Raw genomic sequence first — 25,802 nt, 5'->3', positions numbered from 1 at the left:
CAGATCTTGGCCAACCGGTTCCTCGTGCTGAGGCTGGACCGAGGTCGGAGGGCGGGTTCCGAGGGGCAAAGACGGAAAAAAAACACGCGTTGTTGCCGTGGATACCGGGGGCTCAGCGAGCGCGAGATTGCGGCCAATCAGAGAATGCGGCCCGAGAGGCGCAGAGTGCGGAGGACTACATTTCCCAGAAGCCTCGCGGGCTCCGCGTTGTTTATCTGCTCTCTGTCCGCTGGACCACTCCATCCTGGGGCTGTTAGGAAGGTTGCGGGTTCGCAGGGCCCAGCGGGGAGAGGGACGTGGACTCCGCCACGCCCTTGGTCGGTTGAGGAGAGGCCGCCCTGGCGAGGTGGCACGCCAGCTGTGGCGCCCGCGCCGGCCAGAAGGGGTGCAGTGTCGTCCTGTCCTGCTGCTGAATGTCGGTCCCAGAGGATGAGGAGAGGCTTTTGCCGCTCGTCCAGAGATGGCCCCGAGCCAGCAACTTCGTACTGTCCGGCTGCGCGGCCACCGTGGCCGAGCTAGGTACCCGGACGCCCACTCCTGGGCCTCTCCCGCCGGTCGTTGTGGCGCCACCCTGGAAAGAGGGGTGGCCACGGGGGAGCGGGGGAGGGGAGGCAGGACCGGTAGGGCCAGCAGATGGCTTCGTTCCCACTGGGTGTGTGCAGTCCGCGAGGTTGCGCCCTGTCCTTCCCCACGTGTCCAGCAGATGTGGCAGGGTGCGGGCAAGGCCGTCTTTGTGTGGAGGAGGGAGTGGGGGTCACTGAGGTCTTTGCTCTCCAATTTCGTCTCCCTCAGAGGTGTGCAATTGCACCCAAACGTGTATTTTTAGGAGCTTCACCAGTTGTCATTCCTCTTAGAGTCATTTCCCTTTAGTGAGGATGACCTTTTGAAAAACAAAATCCACTTTTCATCCTTATTGAAATAATCTCTTCGATGTATATTCTTTTTTTAAAAAAACTTATCTTTACTGTTGAAATTATTACATATGTCCCTGTGATTTATATTCTTACACAGCCTCACTACATCATTGTCTTTTGGGTCCAAATTGTGGAACCCACTTGTGGGACTTAAGCTATTAACCTATCACACTTAATTGAGCATGTACTCAGCACCTGCCAGTTGGCCACTTGGAGCTTAACTCGTCTATACTGTGTTTACCTTGCAGGATTCTGAGAAGTCAAAAGTATATAAATACTAAATCCAAGGCAGGACCCCCCCAATAATCGTGTTATTATTATAATTACTGCAATGCTAGAGACTGTGGAGATACAGTTTAAAAGACCCAATTCTGACCTTACAGGCTGGTGGGGAGACCTGCATTATTATAATGAAGGTATTGTTACGTATCAGTAGAGTATAGAGATGAGCAGGTACCTCTGTGTAAGCAAGTCAGGGAAAACAGAAGGCCACCTAGAGCAGACTGATGAGCAGGTGGTGTTTCTTCCAAGGATTTTATGAGTAGTGCCTCCTGTTCCCTGTGAATTTTAAGATTACCCTTTCATTTTGTTGCCCATTTAAAACAAAAAGTAGCCGCTCTGATGTGTTATCATTTGTAAATATTTGTCCTGTTCTATTTGTATTTCCAGACCAGCCAGCACATTATCTGTTTGTTCGCACTTTGTGCTCCTCCACTTTTGCCCTTTGCCCTTTGAACCTTCTCCTTTTTCCTCTGTCCACCCCAAACTGATGGAGAATTACTTTCATTCATTGTTTTTACTGAAATATAATTGATCAACTTTTTAAAAAAATTTAAAAGCAGATTGCTGAATGATTAGATATATTTCCAGGTGGGGCTTTTTTTTGTTTTGTCCTTTTGTTTGTTTTGTTGGTTTTTAAAATTTATTTAAACTGATGTTTCCCCTCTGACCAAAGGCTTTTATTTCCTCTGTTAAAAATTCATGGAGAGTTGTGAGGAGGCTGGGATGGGAGGCAGGGAGAATCAAAACATGAGATGGTTTTGAGTGCAAAACAATTTAGGATCAGAACCTGGAGCATGATTTAAGTAACTAGCAAGAAAAACAAATTTGTTTTGAGAGTCATAACCTATGCTCATATAGAGGCTCCTATGTCTTAAGACTTTTCATATTTCAATGAAGTATTGCTTGAATCCTCTATATGTTGATTACATCTGTTTTAGGGAAACTATTGGCAAGGTATAATTTTTTTCAAAGACCAGTGGTAAGATTTAATATTCTCTTCCACTCTGTTTTCTTTTGGAAAGACATAGCTATGGTTTTGTATCAAGTAGGAGTCATTGAAAAACTTATGTAATGTTAGCAATGTTTATGAACTTAACTGAATCTGGTCATCTCAGTTATTTGGGACATTGTGTATATAAAGTTATGAGCTTGATATTCCTACTCTGGGCTAGTTAGTGCCACTCTGTTTCAAGGTAAAAGGTCTATCTCTAATTCAAAATGTAATCATTAGAAAAATAATTTTCAAGGGCAGTTGGTACTTGTAAGGAGGCCATGCATAAAAATTGTCAGTGCTGGAAAAACAATATGTGCTTTAATACAAGGCCAATGAGCATGCCATCCTCGTATATAAAAGACTAGAGGCCCGGTGCACGAAATTCGTGCATGGGGGGGAGGGTGTCCCTCAGCCCAGCCTGCACCCTCTCCAATCTGGGACCCCTCGAGGGATGTCCGACTGACATCCCTCTCACAATCCAGGACTGCTGGCTCCCAACCACTCGCCTGCCTACTTTCCTGATTGCCCCTAACCGCTTCTGCCTGCCAGCCTGATTACCCCCTAACCACTCCCCTGCCAGCCTGATTAATGTCTAACTGCTCCCCTGCCAGCCTGTTTGCCCCAACTTCCCTCCTCTGCTGGCCTGGTCACCCCTAACTGCTCTCCCCTGCAGGCTTGATCACCCCCAACTGCCCTCCCTTGCAGGTCTGGTCCCTCCCAACTGCCCTCCCTTGCAGGCCTGATCACCCACAACTGCCCTCCCTTGCAGGCCTGGTCTCTCCCAACTGCCCTCCCCTGCTGGCCATCTTGTGGCGGTCATCTTGTGTCCACATGGGGGCAGGATCTTTGACCACATGGGGGCAGCCATCTTGTGTGTTGGAGTGATGGTCAATGTGCATATTACTCTTTTATTAGATAGGATAGAGGCCTGGTGGATGGGTGGGGGCCAGCTGGTTTGCCCTGAAGGGTGTCCGGATCAGGATGGGGGTTCCCTTGGGGCGTGGGGCGGCCTGGGCGAGGGGCCTGTGGTGGTTTGCAGGCCAGCCACGCCCCCCCCCCCCCGGCAACCCAAGCGGAGGCCCTGGTATCTGGGATTTATTTATCTTCTACAATTGAAACTTTGTAGCCTGGAGCGGAGGCCTGGGCTGGCCAGGGTGTGTGGAAAGCTTGGCTTCCTCCATCGCTGGGGAAACCCAAGCCTCCCTCCTGCTCTCTCCCTGGCTGCAGCCATCTTTGTTGGGTTAATTTGCATACTCACTCCTGATTGGCTTGTGTGCGTGGCTTGTGTGCGTGGCTTGTGGTGTAGCATAGTGATGGTTAATTTGCATATTACTCTTTTATTAGATAGGATGATATTATAAGCTCCTCATTGCACCTTCTATGTCTCAAACAAGTTAGTGACTCATCTGCATGTGAACATCATCTATGAAATTAGAGAATTCAGCTTCATCTGGCATTCAGAACCTAGGATAAGTAGTACAGTATTCTAAAAGTCACATTAGATCTTAATCACAGTTGCAATCAAGAGTACATTACAGAATATGGATACCTGAAATTAACCATCGGAAAGCAAAACTTAAGGACAAAAAATAGATTTTAGACTGAAATTTCTGAACAAAAAGAACCCAAGGCTTGTCACTTTTCCTCCTGGCGATTGGGATGTACTCTGGAACAGTCGTTTGTAAATTTGGGAGTGCGTATGAATCAACTGATTTCCATAGCCTGAAAAATTACATACATTCTGATGTACTCTAAAATTTGAGAATTACTGATCTTGTGACTAAAGTATTAGTCCTATGATTTTAGAATTGTTGTTTGTTTCTCTGATTATTGTGGGTTTCCCCTCATTTTGTTTTATTTGTATTAGCAACCTTTCCCCTTGATCTCACAAAAACTCGACTCCAAATGCAAGGAGAAGCTGCCCTTGCTCGGTTGGGAGAAAACGCAAGAGAATCTACTCCCTATAGAGGCATGGTGCGCACAGCCCTCGGGATTGTCCAAGAAGAAGGCTTTCTAAAGCTTTGGCAAGGAGTGACACCTGCCATTTACAGACACGTAGGTATTTATCTTGATTCTGGCTGGTAAGTTTGTTTTGATTTCTGTGTTTGTCTCCTCTGCTTTTCTGTTTGGCTCTATCCAAAAACCAGTTAGTTTTTTCTACTAATGTGATGAATATATAGTCTCTTAAGAGGAAGAAAATTAACTACCAATTGTTATTAAGGAATTATTGCACTAAATTTTTAGAAATACATATAGAATTATTTAGGGATGAACTGTCATAATATCTGTAATATACTTTAAAATCATTAAGAAAAAACACACAACATGAAGCAAATATGGCAAAAATGTTAGCACTTTATAAGTCTGAATTATAGATACTGTGGGAGTTATATATTATTTTCTCTACTTCTCTGTATGTTTCAAAATTTTCCTAATAAAATTCTTTCCAAGTTTAAGAAAAAAAGCATAATTTATGTGTTTGTCTATTTTAGAAACTTTAAACACAAAATTAAAAATGTTTATGTTCTTGAAAATTAAATATATTGACCACAATTCCACATCTCACCAATACATTAGAAACCAGGCTACTCTGAAAGGACAGCAAGCAACTCTGGCAATAGAGTACATGTAAAAAAGGTGCTTTTGGTTGCCTCAGTTTCCCAGACTGCCTAACTAGCTAGCTATGTGGGCCTTTGGTCACTCTTAAAGGAAAATAGCCATTGAGTACATGATAGCCAATGAGAGCACTTCTCTGCTCTGCTTCCCAAGTGGCACTCATAAAGACAGGAGGTGCTGAGTTTTCAGCTTGTGGACAGGGGAACATAAACTTGGCTTCAAAAGGTGGCAGTCCTGAGCAGTGGTTGAAGCATCAGCCTGAGTACTGAAGGGTCACCCTGGTCAAGGGCATGTACCCCAGTTGTAGGTTCGATCCCTGGCCCTGGTCGGGGCACATGTGGGAGGCAATAAGTCAATGTGAGAGCACATTGATGTGTCCCCCCCCCCCCCCTCTCTCTCTCTCTCTCTCTCTGTCTCCCCCACCCCCTTCCCTTTTACTCTCTCTATTAAAAAAAAAATCAATGGAAAAAATATCCTCAGGTGAGGATTGAAAAAAAAAAGGTGGTAGGACAGGTGTGGCATTTTACTCCTCTACATTCATCATGTTTCCTCAACTATTGAAGGAACCCTTGGTCAGAGAACTACCCAGCAGTAACTTCCATCTTATTATTTTTAAAGCTTCAGTTTTTCAGATGAGTAAGTTAGAGTGTATTCATCAAGAACTATCCAGAAATGTGCAAATGTGTTTTGGTACTTTGTATATTTTTTTAATATCTTGAAATATTTCATCAAACTTCCAGAAATATCAAGAAAAATTCTCTATATGAATATCATGTACTGATTTTGATGATTTTTATTTTTCATCCTTTTAAAAAATATTTTCTCCTTTGCTTCCCATTGTTGTTTTGAATTTCACTTCTTTTCATGTGTATTTGTTGACCACCATATATAGTTTTCCAATTAAGCTTAATTTCATATATTTGACACCACTGAAAAATGACTGTACTATAATAAATTATCCAATAAAGGTATACATGTTTATTGAATGAAAATGCCCGCTGTTTACCCAGCTCTGTACTAGGGCATATAAGGTCATGAAAACCTACCTTGAAAACCTCATGGTCTGATGAAAAGGTGAGCAAGAAAATCAAGTCCATCTCTACTCAGTATGATACATGCTGAATTAGATGTGTGCCTGTGTGGTTCTGTGGGAACACGGGGGAAGCAGCAGGTGCCATGACAGCCTAGAACACGGGAGCAAAGGTCAGAGAATGTTTCTGGAAAAGTAGTTCTCTGAGTTGAGTTTTGAAGATAGGAGGTGTTAGCAAAGCAGAGAAGGGAGAATCCATGCAAGAAATATCAGCCAGCCTGTGAGAAGGCTGAGGCTGAAAAAGGCATGCCACCTGTGGAGAGCCAGCAGGAAGTCCCTGGGTTGGAGGCATAGGCTGCATGAGGAAAAGAGCCAGCTGGGGAGGTCAACCAGGCCAGTCAGATGTCCTCGTATTTTATTAAACATATAGCTGAATCCACTTCTTTCATGCTCTGTCTTACACAGTGTACTCTGGAGGTCGAATGGTCACATATGAACATCTCCGTGAAGTTGTGTTTCGCAAAAATGAAGACAAGCATTATCCCCTTTGGTAAGTTTTGTTTTGAAAATAAGATGCTATTGCCCCTAAGCTTTTAATGTTTTATCCATTAGATTTATATAAAATTATGCATTGTACCGAAATCACCTCAAGTTACAGGCTTAAAATAATAAATATTAACATTATAAATCCAAATAATTGACCATTTACTGCACTTTGTATACACATGTATATATGTACATAAAATTTTGTATGTATTTAATATTTTAATATTAAAAATTGTTTTAGAGCAAATTCTGTATTCCTTTTTCTACTGAGAATTCCTGGGCTTTAGAATAAGACAGAGATGGGCCCAAATTCCTGCTCTACCAATGTGTAACGTGGGCAAACTCTTTGAATTTCAACTTTCTGTGGTTCTTTAACCTTGCCCTCTGTAAACAGACAAATCATCCACTTTCCTCTGATTTGTTTGGGTCTGTTCCTCATTTTGTCTTACATGTCTTATGCAGGGGCTGTACCAGCATGGTACTGTTTACCACAAAACTTGTGAAATTAATGGTCACCTTTAAAAATGTATCTCCTTGTATAATCAGGAAATCAGTGATTGGAGGGATGTTGGCTGGTGTGGTTGGCCAGTTTTTAGCCAACCCAACAGACCTAGTGAAGGTTCAGATGCAAATGGAAGGAAAAAGGAAACTTGAAGGAAAACCACTGCGGTAAGTTCTCTAATTCACACCTTCTTTTCCCCTTTGCCTCCATCGTATTTTGAACATTTACCTAATGAACATATGCAGTTTTGTAATTCAGCATTCAGTAAAGACATTAGTTTTGAATCTTTTAATTTGGAAATTGTATCCATTATGAGGAGAGCTAAGGTGGATCTTTTCTTTGCATGATAAAGGTGCACATGTTCTCTACCAGACAAATTCTCTGTGTGCTGCCTTTCCCAGCCCAGGCAGCAATATAAAGAGTTTGATCATTAAAATTTGCCCTGCTGTGAATCCTGATTTAGCCATCATGGCCTGGTGTTGTTGAAGTCAATTAACATTTCTAGTCTCTGCTTCTCTGTCTTTACAAGGGGCCATCTCAGAAGGTCTGCCTGACAGTGAGACTGCCTGGCTCATAGATGCCAGAAGCTTAGCTTCCTTCCCTTTCTCCCTGAAAGAAGGGAAATAGCAAAGTTGACCTTGCAAGTGGTTCCTGCTTCCCTGTCCAATCTGCTCCTCTTCTTTTTACCAAGTTTAAGGACGTGTGGAAACCACGCCTTTGTGATGTGAAAGCCTTCTATTGCATTACACTATATTACCGAAGTTTGCCTTTCCTCCAAGGACTTCATGTTCAACAATTTATAAAAATGCCACTTGCCAGTTTCCCCCAGGAAAGGGGCAAAGTCTTGCAGATAGATAGCTCCCTCCCAGGAAAGAGTAAAAGTGCCGGACACCTTGAGCTGAGTGCATGGGGGTCTGATCCTCTGAAGACTGCAGGTCTGTGGCTGAGCCAGAGATGAAGGAGGTGTGGAGCCTCCTTTGGGAGTTCGCTCCTGACCACTGCTCTCTGCTCTGCTGCTCCCTGAGCTGACTCAGTGGAAAACGAGGTTGGGCTGGGAAAGAGCCTGCACCACAGAGGAGAAAGGGAAACCACTCTGATTTAACCACGTAGTTCAACGGAACCCCAGGGCCTATTTTGTCACCTGGCAACAAGGTCTAATTACTCAGTAGCAGGGAGAAGTGATGTGGCCTTGGTTGGATATAGGGAGAGAACTAACTATTGGGATCCAGAAATAATCTGAATTGATTGCCTCAATTTTTTCCCTCTCTCATCTTCAATGTTGGAACTTTTAGGTTTGCTGTAGTAATAAAAAACATTGAATATTGTTGTAAAGAATATGAATGTTGGGAACAGATAACCTGGGATTCAAATCCAGCCTTGACCACATTTTAACTCTGTAACCTTAGTCAATTTCCTAACCTCTCTAAGCTTCAGTTTCCTCAGATGTAAATTAGAGTTAATAGTACACACTTCATAGAGTTTTCAAAAATGAAATGTACCATATGTGTATAAAAGAAGTCTGGTGCTTAATAAGTGCACAATAAATTTTAGCTACATTAGTCATTTATGACCATACCTCCCATGTAGCATAATAGCAATTATGCATGCCTAATAAATGTCATATTATCTTTGCAGTGCGACTCAGAAAGTGTAAGTCCTGAGCAAAAGCCACACAACACAGCTAGTAAGTGAGAAAGGTAGCATTTGACTCCAGGTATTTCTAACTATATCAAATCCAGATCTTCATTTTATACCAGAGGTTTCCAGATTTGGTTCATGGTTTAGTATCATTTTTAAAAAACTGTGTATAGAAAAACAAGCAAAATAAGAATAAAATAGTAAATTTTGATAAAGCCAAAGTATTCTATTTTAAACCTCTTATGATGAGGTTGTCCTTCTTACTTTTTGGCCTAAAAATATTTCTCTAAAAGATTATGTGAGGATCAATGTTATTTGGCGAAATTACAAAATTTGTAGGTCTCCCACAAAGTAGTAAAATGAACCCAGAGGTATGATAACTACTGTTCCCTCCTATAACTAATATGTGCACTGATTATATAAAATATCAATAAAATAATTTTAATGTGTTCAAAAATCTGAGAAGAGGTTGACACAGTTTATAAAGATTTCCATTAAAAATGTTTAATTAAATGTTGGCCTTTTTTCTAAAGGATTTTTAAGTTTATCTGGAAATTAGATTTATGTGGATTGCTCTAATATCTAACAATCCTGAGTAATTAAGATGTTATTTTACTCCAAATCATAACAGCTATATAGGCAAGCTTATCCAGTTACATTCCATACAAAGGAATGCATGAAGCTTTTACATTTCATTATTATTTTCCCTTAGATTTCGCGGTGTGCATCATGCATTTGCAAAAATCTTAGCTGAAGGAGGAATACGTGGACTTTGGGCAGGCTGGGTACCCAATGTACAAAGAGCAGCGCTGGTGAATATGGGAGGTAATGGAAACTTCATTGAATTCCAAGAAGTGTAATAGCCTTAATAATTATTGGAACTCACCTCAGGAAAAATAAAAAATGTTATTTTTTAATAACATATATTGACAATAGTCTTTTATGTTGCACTGTAATTGAGAATTTTCCCTAGAGCATTTTCACTTTTTGGTATGGCATGTAAAAAGGATTTCCAAAAATAAGCAAATTGTGACAATCCTAATATTTAAAGAGCCAGGGTCCGTCATGACCGAAACTTACGGATGGATGACCGAACACCAGGCTAGGGTCCCGGCTGGTGCGACAGACCCAGCAGCCTGTGGTGCGGTGGCAGGAGGGAGCTGTGGGCCCTGGCTTCCCACGGCGTGGCGGCAGGAGGGAGCTGTGGAAATGGAACCATGCTGCCATTGGACTGGCTCTGGGTCCCTCCCCCTGCCCGCAGGCTCTGGGGAACTGGAGCCATGCTGTGATTGGACTGGCCTCTTGGTCCCTCCCTCCCCACCTCCCCCCCACCCGCCCTGGCCCGCAGGACCGGGGAACCAGAGCCATGCTGTGATGGGGCTGGACCCTACCCGAGGGGTCCTGGATTGTGAGAGTGTGCAAGCTGGGCTGACAGGACCCCCGCCCCTCCCAAGTGCACGGATTTTTGTGCACTGGGCCTCGAGTCTATAATAATAAAAGCGTAATATGCTAGTTAGACCAGATGTCCTTCCGGACAACCTTCCTGATGAAGCTGGGGCTGTGAGGGAAGCTCGGGTCCCAGGTGCCAGAGGGAAGCCTGGGTCCTGGGTGCTGGCAGCCGGGGAAAGGAAGGCCTACTCTTGCATGAATTTCATGCATTGGGCCTCTAGTAAAGATAAAAGACCAAATTATTTCTAAGGTCTCCTCTCTACTCCATACCATCTCTAAGATTCAAAAGACACTCATTGTTGAATAAATAAGTTGTCTTCCTTTTCTTTCTATTGCCAGATTTAACCACGTATGATACAGTGAAACACTACTTGGTATTGAATACAACACTTGAGGACAATATCATGACTCACAGTTTATCTAGGTAAGTGGTTGTTTTAGTTTTAGACTTTATTTTTTTCTCCAGATCACCTTTTCTTCCATATTTGACATACACTTTTTTTGTCTCTTTTGATTGGGAATCTAGGGATATCACACTTAGAGAAAGGTGATAGTATATTTATAAAAAGCAATTTTCTTAAAGTTTGTTGCAGTTAAAATGGAGAAGACAGAGACAAAGTTGTAGAATGTTGTAGATTAAACTTCTCCAAATATTTGCAACTTGTTGGGGCCCTGGCAGGGTCAGATTCTAATGATCAGCTCTCCAGCTCGTTGAGCAGATATGTTTGAGCATCTTCTATGTTAAAGGCACTGTGCAGGGCTCTTGTAGTCAGTACAGAACATAAACCCAACTCCTTCCCAGGATGTTTACCAAGACAGAAAACAAGACAAGCGTACAAACATTGTACAGTAAATGACTAGTTACTATAGAGTTTGGAGGACGGAGAAGTAATAACCACTTGGAGAGGATAGAATTAGATATGTGTCTTAAAGGGTTGTACTTTTGATAGAGACAGGAAGAAGAGCATTCCAGGAAGGAGTAATATGTACCTTAATCTCTTTGCAACAATTTCAAATATCCTTTAGAATGAGTTATTTTATAGATGTCTAATATCCTTAACATTATAGTGATTTTATTTAGCTCCTGATCTTGTTTCCAAATTCTAGCACCCTTTCTGGTATTTGGACAACTCCAAAAGTAGTATATTAATAGTGCCAAACCAATGATATTTGGAGATCTATAGGTACAGATATAAATGATTCCTAATTCAAGTTCACCTTAACTAAATATTCCTATGGTAGTGTTTCTTCATTCTTCCTCTTTTAAAATCAGAGTTGTCTTTAGTGTTGCCAGGGCAATCTTTTTATATGTCTTTGCTCACTGTTCTTTCCCATTCCAAACTCTTACCCACGTATGTTCACAGTCTACACCATACATTCTCTGGCCTCTTCACAGAGCACTGAGGATTTTAGGGCTCCTTCCACTTTTACCTCCATCCCCATAAACATATGTGTTGTATCTGTAGTCACCCGTACTTTTCTTTCCTCCACTATCTTTGTGCATGCTGTCCCCTCTGCCTATGAGACCTTCTTCACCAGTTTCTACCCAGTCAAGTCATCGTGAGAATTACCTTTCCAGATGCTTGTCTGGACCAGTGTATGCTGTACTGTGGGAGCAGATGTCAGGTCTTTCCAAAAGTCCCACAGTGATATCATCTCTGTTTCTTTTATCTTGTCTTTCTAACCAAATAGTCTTTGAAATCCTACACTTCTCACCTAAGATGCATGGATTTCCCAGCAGGAGTAAATCTGTTTAATGTACACTACTCCACCTCCCAGGTATATCTTTTTTGGAAAGACTTGAAATTTCCAGGTGTATATATTCCAGCCCTAATCTGAAATAACTTAGCTTTATTCTTCTCTAATTAAGGTTTTGAGAAAATGGGGTGATTGGTATTTGGCTCATTTTTGAGCTTCACCCACTGGATCAGGTTTTTAAGTGCATTGCATGAGTATGTATGGTATGTGAGGCAGCTCAAAGTTGCTTACTGTGAACGCAAATCTAAGTAGGTAAATAGTGCTGTGTGATCTGAAAGTTAAAATGAATGCTCATGGAGACATGAAGGGGACTGCAGCTCTACAATCAGAGAGCTTTACCAAACCGCCAACATCTGGGGAAAAGGAGTTCAATATGAAGAATAATAAAAATTGTGTAAGCTCTGAACTACACACTTAAACATGGTGAAAATGGCAAATTGTGTGTTATGTATATTTTAGCACAGTTTTTTAAAATGGTGTAAGTAAAATGATGTCCTGGAGTAGGGCAGGAGCAGTAGAAGCCTGTGGCCAGGATTTGGATTTGTGAGGTGGGAAGGCATGTGACAAGGTATGTTAATAGGAGAGGCAAAGGAAAGATGGGAGTAGAATTAATGGTCAGGAAATTATATAGAACAGAAAGACCAGGATAATCCCCTTTCTTGTTTTTGTAAAATCATGAGGCTATTAGGTAAAACTGAGAAGGTTAGTCTCTATTGTGTGAAGATTATACGTGAGCATGGTTTTTTAGTTGATCCTGAAGAGTGTCACTGATTCTGACACAGTGCTGATGAGATATTTTAAACTATTTTTATAGAGAACCATTGGTCTTCTAGAGAGAACAGAAGACTTGCCCAGTCACCTCTGTCTATTTTCACTTTCACTGTGTCCTGGGCCGCATTTTGAGCTATTACTAGCAAGGAGTGATAAAGGTCAATAGCAAAGTACCCATGCCCATTATGACGAAATAAATCTCCTGTTATTGCCTTATCTTCTTACTTTGACTCTAGGTATCATCATACTTGAGGCCTTTGTAACACATTATTTGCTCTCTTTTAATATTTATTTTTTAAAGATGTCCAGCCAGATCATACTGTGGCATCAAAACAATTTGGTAAGAGAATGAGGCCATAAGCAGTTGCATCCTTCAGTCTCTGTTTAATATTTTACACCACGTTCCGTTCTAGCTTTCCATTAGCCAACATAAGCTACTCTGTAGGCTTCCATGATCCCAGACTGTTGACTCAGCTGGATCTTGGGCCCCTGTTTTCTGTGATCAGGTTGGCCACCCCTCTTCTCATCAGATGCCTTTCTCTTGGAAAACTTTAAGTAGTTAATGAGTTGTCTGTTTATGAAATTTTGATTATGTTCCTGTATTATCTCTCTCATGTCTGTACACATCATGAACTTATAGTGGTTTCTTCACTTTCCAGTCACTCATTTACATAATCTTGATTTACTATGCAGTTGACATCCATTTTGTCTCTTTTGAGTAATTGACAAGAAACCTTTAACAAAAAGGAGTGATTAACCTTGTTGGGTAGAGGGAGGGATAAGCAGAAACTCCTCAGACCTTATGCCTGAGCACAGATTGAAGAAAAAACTGGGAATTTTCCAATTATATGGGGAGCAGGGCATTCCAAATGAAAGAATTAAAGGCATGGAGGTATTGGATAGTGTGGTAAGTACAGAGAACTATACTTAATTATAGCATTAGAGCATAATGCGCAGAGAGAGAATACGTGGAGTAAAATCACACTCCTTCAATGGCCTTCATGGGCTGCGCTCTGTCTGCTTCTTTAGTCTTTCATCTGGATGGACCCTCTTCAGGATGCTGCAGCCACGTGGTTGCTTTCCGCCTCTGACACACCAAGAGTATTCCTGACTCAGGGCTTTTACTGTGCTCTTCCTTCTGCTTGCAATGCTCTTCCTCCAGGTCTTCGCATAGACACTTTCTTCTCTGCTGCGACTCCCTATCATATTACCCAGTTTTATTCTTTCATAGTACTTAGCAGCACCTGACATTACTCATTTTTCCTGTGCCTCTCCACCAGTGGAGTGTAAGTGCCTCAAGGGCAGGATCTTTTTTTTAAAAATATATTTTATTGATTTTTTACAGAGAGGAAGGGAGAGGGATAGAGAGCCAGAAACATCAAATGAGAGAGAAACATCGACCAGCTGCCTCCTGCACACCCCCCACCGGGGATGTGCCCGCAACCAATGTACATGCCCTTGACCGGAATCAAACCTGGGACCTTTCAGTCCACACACCGATGCTCTATCCACTGAACCAAACCGGCCTCGGCTCGAGGGCAGGATCTTATCATCTTGTTCTGCCTACCCCCAGTAGGTTTTCAGTGTATAATTGTCTTGTTTTCCTTTTTAGTGGACTTTTGTATAAGTCATCCACTGACTGCTTGATTCAGGCTGTCCAAAACATTCTTTTGTTTTTCCTTTTTTCTACCTTTTTAATGAATTTAGCATTTATTTTAAGCTAAAAGAGCATTATTATGAAAGATATTATAGTAATTTATTTAGTATTCTGTTCTTTCTAAATGTTAAATTCCTTTTTGTTAAAATTTGTAAACTGATACATATTATCATGCAATTTCATTTATTTGTATTTATAGTTTCTGTTCTGGACTGGTAGCTTCTATTCTTGGAACACCAGCTGATGTCATCAAAAGCCGAATAATGAATCAACCACGAGATAAGCAAGGAAGGTAGGTAGAAAGTCTTCAGTGTCCATGTGTCTGAATGTCTGTAATAACACTGATCTTTAAAGATGCTTCCCTGTTTATTCTTGATAGAAATGTATTTGTGTGTTTGTGTGTTCAACCAGGAAGTTGTTTTTATGCAATTACTTGCTCTTTGTCTGATGAAAAAGTACTGTGCCTTTGGGGAAATGAGCTAATTTAACAATCATATTTAGACAAAAGATATTTATTGTGACTTTATTGTTTTCAAGGAGGTTTTGAAAACATACTCTGCTGAGAATTTACAGAGTACTTTCTTCAGAAGCTTATGACTTACAGGTAACATGGAGAATTTGATCTGACATAAAACAGTATTTTCTCTCTGGAAGAGATCAGGTAGAGTGAATTCTAAGTATAAAACCAAGGGTGGGATGAATCAGAAGAGTCAACCTTAAAAATATCTTTAAACTCAAAAAGGTGATCTATATACAGCAGGTCTTCAAATAATGTCATTTCATTCAATGGTGTTTCCTTATAATGTTGATGAGATGCCGTAGGAATTTAACTCTTGTTTCTATCAATTAGCTTGTGGTGAGTTGGTTTTGTGAATACACCATTTTGCTTGAAATCGCAGAACCTATCAACATTAAGTGAGGACTTACTGTATACAGAACCACAAATAGTATTTGTTGTAAACTAGCAGGAAATATTTAACTTATAGCAAGTTTCCTAAGTCTATTTTTAATTTATATTTATTTATTTACACACAAGAAATTTAACAGAATTGTCTTGTTTCCTTTTCAGGGGACTTTTGTATAAGTCATCCACTGACTGCTTGGTTCAGGCTGTCCAAGGAGAAGGGTTCATGAGTCTGTATAAAGGCTTTCTGCCATCTTGGCTGCGAATGGTAAAGTTCGGTCTTTCCTTCTGTTGTTTTTGTTTTCTTTGTACTTACATTACTTTTAATCTATAAGTATTTTCTATTTTCTTTTCTGGCATGGCACAGTTCTTTCTTTTTGTTTTCTTTGACTTCTTATCAGAGTTCTATTACCTTCTTTGGTAGATTAAAGCAAAATAATTCAGTTACATCCAGAAATTAATAGGTTGATACTCTGTTGTTATAAAACCAGTGAGTAGATTCTTCTGCATTGTGAAGCCTTTAGTAGTCTATTTCGGCAAAATACTGTTATTTTGGACAGATGTACTGATTTAATGCTAGAGATCATTCCTATGGAAATGCTAATGTTTCAAACAGAATTTGTTAGTTTGATGGCACATGTTGCATTACCCATTGATATTTATTATCACAAAGTTCTGCTTAGTAAGAAAGCATTATGTTATTTTTATTGGGTTTAAATGTTATTTTTCACTGCAGTAAAGCAATATTTAGAATTAGATAGACTTACTTAAGAAACATAAAACTATATTAAAAACAAAGTACCCAAATATTTTGTAAGTTAGAAAATATTTGAAAGAATGGCTGAGTTGTGGGTTTAAAAATTCAAACAATCAATAATTTACACCATATAATATTAATTGAGTGCCTACGCCTTGCCCAGCCCTGGACTCAGTGTGGAGCTTTGGGACAAATAGAAGAGTCTTGGCCCTTGTCCTAGTGCTGGAGCTTCTAGTCTAAGTGAGGAAAGCATTGAATAAGAAGCTAGAAGTGATGAGGAGTAGGGGAAAGTGCATGGTGTTGTGCAACTTTATAGCAAGTAAGTGTAGCCTAGGCCAGTGGTCGGCAAACCACGGCTCACGAGCCACATGCGGCTCTTTGGCCCCTTGAGTGTGGCTCTTCACAAAATACCACATGCGGGCGCGCACGTACAGTGCGATTGAAACTTCGTGGCCCATGTTCAGAAGTCGGTTTTCGGCCTGGGCGAGTCTATTTTGAAGAAGTGGCGTTAGAACACTCAAGGGGCCAAAGAGCCGCATGTGGCTCGCGAGCTGCGGTTTGCCGACCACTGGCCTAGGCTGAAAGATTAAGAAAACCTCCTTGGAGAATGGACTTTTGAACTGAGAGAGGAGGAACGAGTAGTACTTAGCCTAGTGAAAAGGGCAGAAAAGATCATTTTAGGTGGAGGGAATAGTTGGAGTGGATGGAGAACATGATGAGTTCAGGGAACTGCAGAAAAACCAGTGGGCCAAGGCCCAGAGACATGGAGGACAGCAGCACAGGCTGAGGCCGGAGAGGGGCAGGAACCAGATTGGAACGGGCCCCGTGATCTGTAAGAGTGAGGGCACCAACTGGATGACGTGTGTTTTTAAAAAGAGCGTTCTTGCTGCCATGCGATTCTGGAAAAGCCTAGGAGTAGTGATAGATGAAAGATAGTGATGGCTTGGACTAGAGTATAACAGTGGGGACAAGAGAAGATGGATTTTAAAAATATGTAGGAGATAGAAACGTGGCTGGAGAAGACAAAAGTCCAGCTTCACTCCCAGATTTCTGCCCTGACAGATGATGTAATTTCCTCAAATGGGATCATTCGCAGGGAAGAAGATTTTGTGGTAGAATAACAAGTTTAGTTTTAAATGTGTTAAGTCTGAAAACATAGCTAGATGATGAACTTCACATATTGGTCTGGATCTTGGCCTACGGAGATGGAGATTTAGATCTAAGCACCCTCCACATCTAGATGGCCATCGAAGCTTTGGTAATAAATGATATCACCCAGGGATGGTATCTACCTATTAACATGAAATGAACTGCCAAAGCTGTTGCCAGTATCTGATGCAAAAGTGTACCCAAGTTGTAAAACATTACTTTGTCTAGATCAGTGGTCGGCAAACTGTGGCTCGCGAGCCACATGCAGCTTGCAAGCTGCGGTTTGCCGCTCTGTTGACTAATGAGTTTGCCGACCACTGACCTAGACTCTCGATTCCAATAATTACAGGCTGTTGTTGTTCCTTGTGATTAAGCCCCTATCCCAGTGGTCGGCAAACTCATTAGTCAACAGAGTGGCAAACCGCGGCTCGCGAGCCGCAGTTTGCCGACTACTGGTCTAGATTATACCTTGAAATTATCTTACATCTGTGGGTATTTCTTACTGGAAAGGAAGATTTTTATTTGGCCTGCATGAACCAGGCACTATTATAAGTGCTGGTAACACTAAGGGATAAGATGTTTATTTTTTGCACTAGAGGAGGTTACATTGTGATGGAGAAGATAGATATGTATTTAAAAGTACAGAAATAAAGCTAGTATTACCAAAATTACTTGGTATACAGTCAGTACTGTGCTAATCATTTTTATGGCTTAACTCACGTAATTCTCCCAACAATCTATTTAGCAGGTTACTATAATCTCTTTCTTTTATAGAGGAGGAAACAAAAACTTAAGAGTTTGGATACCTTGGACAGCGCAGGTGGTTAACCAGTGGAGTCGGGGCATCAAAGCCAGTCAGCCTGGCTCAAGAGGACATAGTCTTATTACAGAGGTTATATTAGTGCTTTGCCAGTGGTATGACCAAAACACTGTGGGAACATGAATAGTGGAGTAAAAATACCTTTAACTGTTTAGGACACCATAAAAGCCTTCACAGAGGTGATATCTGATCTAAGCTTTGAAAGATTAGTAGGCGTTTGTCAAAAGTAACATGTGTATGGGCATCAAAGAAAGGTAACATGGGCATGGGCATCAAGTCACATGTGGACCTGCCTGGTGTTCGGAGAACTGCAGAAAATTCATTGTGGCTGGAGAGCAGGCCTCACAGGGCAATGGTAGGAGAGACTTCTAGAGAAGTACTTAAGGACTCAGCTGAGAAGGACCTTGTTGGCCAAGTTCTGTAGTTTACTTACTAGGTGTACAGGTTAATAATGGCAGATTTTGTAATCAAAGAAAACACAATAATTTCAAGAGAAACATCAGGAGTGCTTTATTCAAAGTAATGTCCATCGCTAGCTATACATTTCCACCATCGTTCAGGTAATTTATGGATACCGTACCAATAGAACTTTTCTTGTTTTGAGGCAAACCATTCAGAGACCCAATTTTCCACTTCTTCGTATGTTTTGAAGTGCTTCTCAGAAAGTGCGTGTGCCATTAATCAGAACAAGTGGTAGTCTGAAGGAGCAAGGTCTGGTGAATATGGCGGGTGGGTTAATACTTCCCAGACAAGATCCTTTAGTGTGTCTTTAACTGGTTTTGAAGTGTGTGGTGGTGTGTTATCATGAAGCAAAATTACATTGCCGTGTCTTCTGGCACATTCTGGTCGTTTCAAGAACAAAGTGTGGTTCAACTTGATTATTTGTTGTTGGTAGCGATCAGTATTAATGGTTTCACCTGGTTTTAGAAGCTCATAATACACCACACCTTCCTGATCCCACCAAACGCAGAGCATTGTCTCCTTTACAAAGCGATTTGGCCTTGCAGTCGATGTTGATGGTTGACCTGGATCAACCCATGATTTTGTGCATTTGGGATTCTCAAAATAAATCCACTTTCCATCGCCAGTCACAATTCAATGCAAAAAAGACTTTCTTTTGTGCCGCTGAAGCAACATTTTACTGATGACTTTTCGGTTTTCCATTTGTCTTTCGTTCAGTTGATGTAGCACCCATTTTCCTTCCTTTAAAATCTTTCCCATTGCTTGTAAATGATCAGAAATTGTTTGCTGAGCAACGTTTAATCTTTCTGCAAGTTGTTTTTGAGTTTGACACGCATCTTCATCCAGTAATGCTTGTAATTGTTGGTCTTCAAACTTTTTCGGTTGACCTGGACGTTCTTTGTCTTTCACATCGAAATCATCACTTTTAAAGCATTTAAACCAGTGTTCACAAGTATCTTGAGATGGAGCATGTTCACCATAAGCTTCCTGAAGTATATGATAACTTTCAGCAGCACTTTCCTTCAAAATAAAGTAATGAATTAAAACTTCCCGCAAATGCTCTTTTTTTTTTTTGGCATGAAATTCGACATTTTTAAGCATAAAAATATCTGTGATGTTAACAACTTCAGGAAATTTGACATATGAAGTTTTGAAGCTTGCTCTCAGTACAACAAAATAGCATACATATCAAATCGCATACAGTTCAAAACCCAGCTGAACTCAGTCCCAACCCCTTCCACCAGATAGAGGCAATATGAGCTTGCTTTGCTCAATCCCTGATTAATATACATTTCCTTTGCATATAGTTTGGCTGCTATGTCACTAACTTGAGGGAGAAGTCTAATGACCAGAGCAATTAGGAATAAATGCATAGTCCATTCTTAACTAAGGCCTCTGCTCCTTGCTCCATCTACAGTTATGTTCTTGGTTCACTTTATTTTTATTGTCACAAGAATATGATATCATCACAGCTTCGCATTATTTTGCATTTAACTGACCCAGATGTGGTCTCCTAAATCCACTCTTAGTAAATTCTCAGTTTATCAAGATACATTAATATTTCCAAACACATTGACATATATATTGCTTTACAAACTGTCTAACCAAATACATTCTATAGTCTAATTGCTTAAGTTTATATCTCTAGTTTGATACTGTTTCTCTCTGATCAACATTACCCATCACCTATGAACCAAACCATACAGGAATGGAATCCAAGGCACCCTTTCTCTAATGGTTACTTCCAGTGTTGACTCTGTGATTTCCCTGTGTTTTTTAGCAATTTTATAACTGTTGTTGAATAACCCCCATTCCCTTATGTGTAATTCCTTTTGGCATAGTTATAACTTCATTCAAGTTCGTCTTTCTGAGCTGGAAGTTCTTCTCTATTTAACATGAATTTTTACACCCATTTTGTGATACCCTACGTGTTGGTTTTGTGACCTCTCAGGATATTTTTTTCATCTTCACTTCCAAGTCTTTAAGTGCCTCCTTGTCATGCTCCATATACACCAAATGTATAGGAGCTAGCATGGAATTCAGACATGCTCAGCCTGAGCTTTTAGGCAGTTACATACAGTAAAAAAGAACTATGGAATGGAGGCCAGAAGCCTGTAGTCTAGACCCATAACATGTTATTAGGCATTTGATTGCTAAGCCTCAGTGTCCTCATTTGTAAAACAGGGATATCAACTATAAATTGTTCAGAGAAAATATATGACATGAAAATGTTTGGTGAGAAATAATGCTACATTAAAATATTTTGTGCATTATAAGGTGTTTTGCAAGGGCAAAATAAAAATATTTCTTTTTAGCCTAGGTAGATTCAAAATGACTTTGTCATTTAAAGATGATATATATATATACTAGAACCCCGGTGCACAAAATTCGTGCACGGAGGGGGGTTGTCCCTCAGCCCAGCCTGTACCCTCTCTAATCTGGGACCCCTAGAGGGATGTCCCTCAGCCCAGCCTGTACCCTCTCTAATCTGGGACTCCTGGAGGGATGTCCGACTGCCCGTTTAGGCCCGATCCCTGTGATCGGGCCTAAACGGGCAGTCGGACATCCCTCTCACAATCCAGGACTGCTGGCTCCCAACTGCTTGCCTGCCTGTCTTCCTGATTGCCCCTAACCACTTCTGCCTGCCAGCCTGATCACCCCCTAACCACTCCGCTGCCAGCCTGGTTGATGCTTAACTGCTCCCCTGCCAGCCTGTTTGCCCCCAACTTCCCTCCTCTGCCGGCCTGGTCACCCCTAACTGCCCTCTCCTGCAGGGTTGATCACCTCCAACTGCCCTCCCTTGCAAGCCTGGTCCCTCTCAACTGCCCTTCCTTGCAGGCCTGGTCCCTCTCAACTGCCCTCCCTTGCAGGCCGGGTGCCTCCCAACTGCCCTCTCCTGCTGGCCATCTTGTGGTGGCCATCTTGTGTCCACATGGGGGCAGGATCTTTGACCACATGGGGGAAACCATATTATGTGTTGGAGTGATGGTCAATCTGCATATTACTTTTATTAAATAGGATAAAGGCCTGGTGCAGGAGTGGGGGCCAGCTGGTTTGCCCTGAAGGGTGTCCCTGATCAGGGTGGGGTTCCCTTGGGGCATGGGGCAGCCTGAGCGAGGGGCCTGTGGTGGTTTGTAGGCCGACCATGTCCCCTGGCAACCCAAGCGGAGGCCCTGGTATCTGGAATTTATTTTCCTTCTACAATTGAAACTTTGTAGCCTGGAGCGGAGCCAAGCCTGCTGCTCCCTCCGCAGCCGGCAGCCATTTCTGTTGCGGTTAATTCACCTTCTATAATTGAAACTTTGTAGCTTGAGTGGAGGCTTAGGCCTGGCAAGAGCAGGCGGAAAGCTTGGCTTGCTCTGTTACCTAGGAAACCTTGCTCTCTGTGGCTGTAGCCATCTTGGTTGGGTTAATTTGCATACTTGCTCTGATTGGCCTGTGGGCGTGGCTTGTGGGTGTGTCAAAGGTATGGTCAATTTGCATATTACCTTTTTTATTAGGTAGGATATATATGTGTAGAATATTCAGAATTGCTTTGAAATTTGCACTAATTTCTTTGGTTAATCTTGCAGACCCCTTGGTCACTGGTGTTCTGGCTTACTTATGAAAAAATCAGAGAGATGAGTGGAGTCAGACCATTTTAAACCCTTAAAGAGACAGTGTTCAGTATCAGTGAAATATGGGCATCTGCAACACCCCCCTATTATTTCTACCTCGTTAGGAAGACACCTTCCGCTGCAGAGACTGTGATTTATAGGGGACAGCACTTTGTTTTTCTCTGGAAGCCCGAGTTCTCTTTGACTCCTCTTTGTTCAGAAGCAATCTGCGTGGATAACACAGGCCACCCAGTGGACCCAGCAGAGCACTTTCTAAAGAAGAATGCAAGCCTGACCACTTCCCTTGGGAGATCTGACCTTTGAGATGTTATTCTGTGCTGAAGAGACTAACAGGAGACGTGCCAGAGGGAGACAGCAGCTCAGATCTGGAGTAGACATTAGGGATGGGAAGAATACACACATACATAGTGATGAAGAAATGTAACCTGTTATGTCAGTATTTCCAAGTGAAACTTGATAATTCACTTTCCTGTTGTTGTTAAAGTGCACATACTGTACATTAAATAGACGTGAATGAAAATTCATGAATAAATACTTTGAATTTCCCTAGTGTTGAAGAACATTAATGTACCTTTTCTTGCCAGGAAGATGAAAAAAATCAAGGTGGTAGGATGTTTGGATTTGAAGGAAAGAAGCTGCTTTCTGTCAGCGCCCCATTGTTAGTTGGACCTGTGTTAACTGGTCCGCACTCCATGCACCTGCTGGGGACTTATGATAGCCAGAGACTGTAGCTTGATGAAAACAGAGTATTTACTTTGTCCCATGTCCTGTTACAACCTGGATTTGTTGCTAGCTCTCAAGAAACTTCAATATATTAAAAATTCAACTCACTTGATTAAAGTGCAGGTAGATAGATCTTTATATAAAGCATCTTGTTATCATAAGCCCTTTAGTGGCAATTTAAAAGCAAGGCTGAGGTTAAGTCAGCCAGTTCTGACATGTTACCCTCTCTTGTTTCCCCTTCCCTAACACTGAGGACTCTAGAAAGAGAGAGCCAGAACTCAGAAATCACACTGAGGCTGTCTCTAGCCCGAATCTTACTCAGTTTGACAGAGCTTCCTGCCCTAAAGTGATAAACTGCCTATGATATAGTTATATCTCCCTCCAATCCCTGAATCACATCCATTTTCTAATTTTAGAAAGATGAGAGAGTTCTTCAGATTCACCCATATCCAGCTGCTCCCCCAACACCAGATAGGGGGCATGTCTGGATGGATGGCTACAGTTATGGGTAAATGTAACTGTCAAAATAGGAAAACTCAGAAAGCCCAGACCTAAGAAACCTGACCTTGAAGCTAACCAAACAATTGTTATGGACCTGGATGCTGTTGAAAAGGTTTACAAGCGCTGTGTGGTTGCACTAATGCACAATCACTGCCATTTAAGAGGGGAAATGTACTCTAAAATATATTTTCGTGTGATGTACTAATTTGCTGATTTTTCTGTACAGTTTGCATGAAATCTTTAGGTGGTGTAGTTTCCCACTGCATTTGTCAATCTGTATGAATCAAGTTGTTAAATACATTTAAAATAATATTACATAATTACATTCCCAAGTGTTCTGCATTAGAACCACTTGGGGAACTTCGGTTATTTTGTGTTTTATAATAATTAAAATTAAGTAAAGACTTAATTTCTTATTATACTGGATCAAAAGAACTATATACAACTGTACCATAAAAATATTTATTTAGCTTTATTCTTGAGGGACTTCAGGTGAAAACACTGCTTAAGTACCAAGATTCTTCTTTAGTGCCTGGACTCAACATGAGTGATGGGAATTTTTTAACCTGAAATGACTCCCTGGGACCATCTGGTTGAACCCTTTCATTTCACGTGTTAAGAAACTAAGGCCCAGAAACTTAGAGTTGTTCATGCTTGTAAGTTACTTTGTAGCAGAGCCAGGATAAAAATACAGATCTAATTACAACGAACAGCTATTGTACAGATTTTTCTTCATGGCATTTTTTTGTCTTATTCATGTTAACTTCTGTTGCCTTCAGTGTAAATTTTAGAATGGAGTCACCAGGCTTTAGTTTGAATATTAAGACCCTCATACTCTGACCAAATCCTGTATATTCAACACATATAGCCCATCACACTCACAGTTTTCCAGTGAAATCATAGTCATTCATGTATTTTGGAACTTCGCTTTACTTTTACCAACTTGAAATCATCTTGCTCCTCTCTAAAATAATCAAAAGTAAATAAAAAGGAATAAAAAGTTCAGTAATTTTGTGTTCATACTAAAAGACTTAACTATTTCAATCTCACATTCTTATATTACTTCAATATATGGTTTTATCTTCAGTTCAGAATTGATAACACTTAACATCTAAATTTCTTTTGCTTAACCTCCACATTTTTTCTCTTCCCAAATCATTTTTTCTCATTGAAATATATATATTACTTTTAGATATGTAGTTATTTATTCTTTATAAATGACTTAACATATATATCCAAATAAAGAGATAACAGTTCCTAAATTTGCTTTTAGTAAGGAACCATGTGTCTTTATCAAGTTCTCCAAATGTGTATTTTATTGTGACTAGGGGTAGGACTATGTCTTTATGTCTTGTTTTATATATATCACTACTCATTAGTAGCATTTCTTTGATATTAGGTACTCAAAAAATATTGATTACAGTTACATGCAACATGAATCAACTTTTCTTCAATATTTTAAGAATCTGACTATCATAAAATTAGTCTGAAATTTCTTTCACTTTGCTAAGAAAAAGTAAACATTCAGAAATGTAAAAAAAATGCTGTTCTATTATTTTCAAAGATTTGAGCACAACCGTTTATTAACAATTTAAATAGTTACGTACGTTTTTCTTCATTAATGAAAATAGATTCCCTCAGGACCTGTGGTTAAAAAAACAAATTGGGGGGAGGGGCACTATTTAATTCTCTTCTTCTCTGTTAAACATTGACTCTTAAAAATGATTACCAAACAAGTATATATTATAATTAAATGTCAGATAATGTGGAAGTAGGACAGCGTGGGTTGTAAAGACCTTTATCAGATTTGGGGTTCTACTCTGACAAAGTCTAACTATAATCAGTTTCCTTTACTTCTCTGATTTCTACTTCTTGATAAGGAGAAGTGATTGAACTCTAGAATCTTAAATTGCATATACTTGAAGGGGGCCATTATATTTATGCCATGTGAAAAAGATAAGATTAAAAGTATTCATTGGGACTTGTTTTTTCCTGGACTTAATTGATTTGTCATATTTCAAGATTGGTAAATGTTTATTCAGGCATTAAAGTATAACACAAACTTGAAAAAAAAAAAGATTGGAAAGTATAATACATTTTTTATGGCTGGCCTGTCTCACTGAGAAATCCACAAAGTAGCAGTCATCTTCAGACAACTCTGGGCATGTCAGCCCATTTTCTTCTCTTCAATTGGTCCTTTCTACACACAATAAAAATTAAAATTCTCAGTACTATATGCAAGAACCTCTCCATCTGACTTCATTTTTCTAACCTTTGCATTTCACTGCATACCTGCACTCTACCTCCTTTTACATGCATCGCTCCCTGATTTCTCTGGAGATGCTCACGGCTACCTTTCATGCAGTGTTCACACTGGGCTCTCCAACTGACTTTCCACCACCACTACCACCATCCATCCCTCCTCATTTCCATCAGTTACATCCAGAAGTAACATCTAGAACAGTGATGGGCAACCTTTTGAGGTTGGTGTGTCAAACTTCACCAAAAACCTTAGCATAACTCGGGTAGTGTGTCACTTTGAGGAAAAAACATTATTTTGCAAATGTTTCATCCTCGGCATGCGGCCGCCTCAGCGGCCGCGTGTCATCAGAAATGGCTACGCGTGTCAGTGCTGACACACGTGTCATAGGTTCGCCATCACTGATCTAGAATGATCTCTGAGGACCTAGACCAGGGGTCCTCAAACTTTTT

The 25,802-nt window shown here is 40.8% G+C and overlaps 1 protein-coding gene across 2 annotated transcripts; it reads left to right on the top strand.

The window, feature by feature from the left end:
• Nucleotides 1–124: 124 nt before the first annotated feature.
• Nucleotides 125–23,280, top strand: SLC25A27 (solute carrier family 25 member 27). 2 transcript variants are annotated; one of them, XR_013814010.1, is made up of 9 exons: nt 125–519; nt 4,058–4,249; nt 6,302–6,386; nt 6,929–7,051; nt 9,235–9,347; nt 10,311–10,395; nt 14,357–14,449; nt 14,695–14,761; nt 15,227–15,354. XR_013814010.1 is itself a non-coding variant. In XM_079780984.1 (9 exons), exons 1-9 carry the CDS (start codon nt 414–416, stop codon nt 21,891–21,893), a joined length of 972 nt encoding a protein of 323 aa, XP_079637110.1. In that variant the 5' UTR covers nt 127–413; the 3' UTR covers nt 21,894–23,280. The 2 variants fall into 2 exon arrangements, 1 of the variants encoding a protein (XP_079637110.1); XM_079780984.1 differs by lacking the exon at nt 14,695–14,761 and adding an exon at nt 21,822–23,280 and having other exon boundaries at nt 127–519; nt 15,227–15,329.
• The last annotated feature ends 2,522 nt before the right edge of the window (nt 23,281–25,802 follow it).

Source organism: Cnephaeus nilssonii, assembly GCF_951640355.1.
Source record: "Cnephaeus nilssonii genome assembly, chromosome: 9".
NCBI classification, from domain to species: Eukaryota; Metazoa; Chordata; class Mammalia; order Chiroptera; family Vespertilionidae; genus Cnephaeus; species Cnephaeus nilssonii.
Note: the sequence above shows the minus strand (reverse complement) of the source record. Positions and strands in the feature narration are given on the sequence as shown.

Excerpts from the sequence above, each read along its gene's own strand:
- SLC25A27 (XM_079780984.1), top strand. The coding sequence starts at position 414 with ATGTCGGTCCCAGAGGATGAGGAGAGGCTTTTGCCGCTCGTCCAGAGA. Across the intron at positions 7,052-9,234 it reads CTTGAAGGAAAACCACTGCG|ATTTCGCGGTGTGCATCATG; the intron begins GTAAGTTCTCTA and ends ATTTTCCCTTAG. Across the intron at positions 15,330-21,821 it reads TGCCATCTTGGCTGCGAATG|ACCCCTTGGTCACTGGTGTT; the intron begins GTAAAGTTCGGT and ends TTAATCTTGCAG.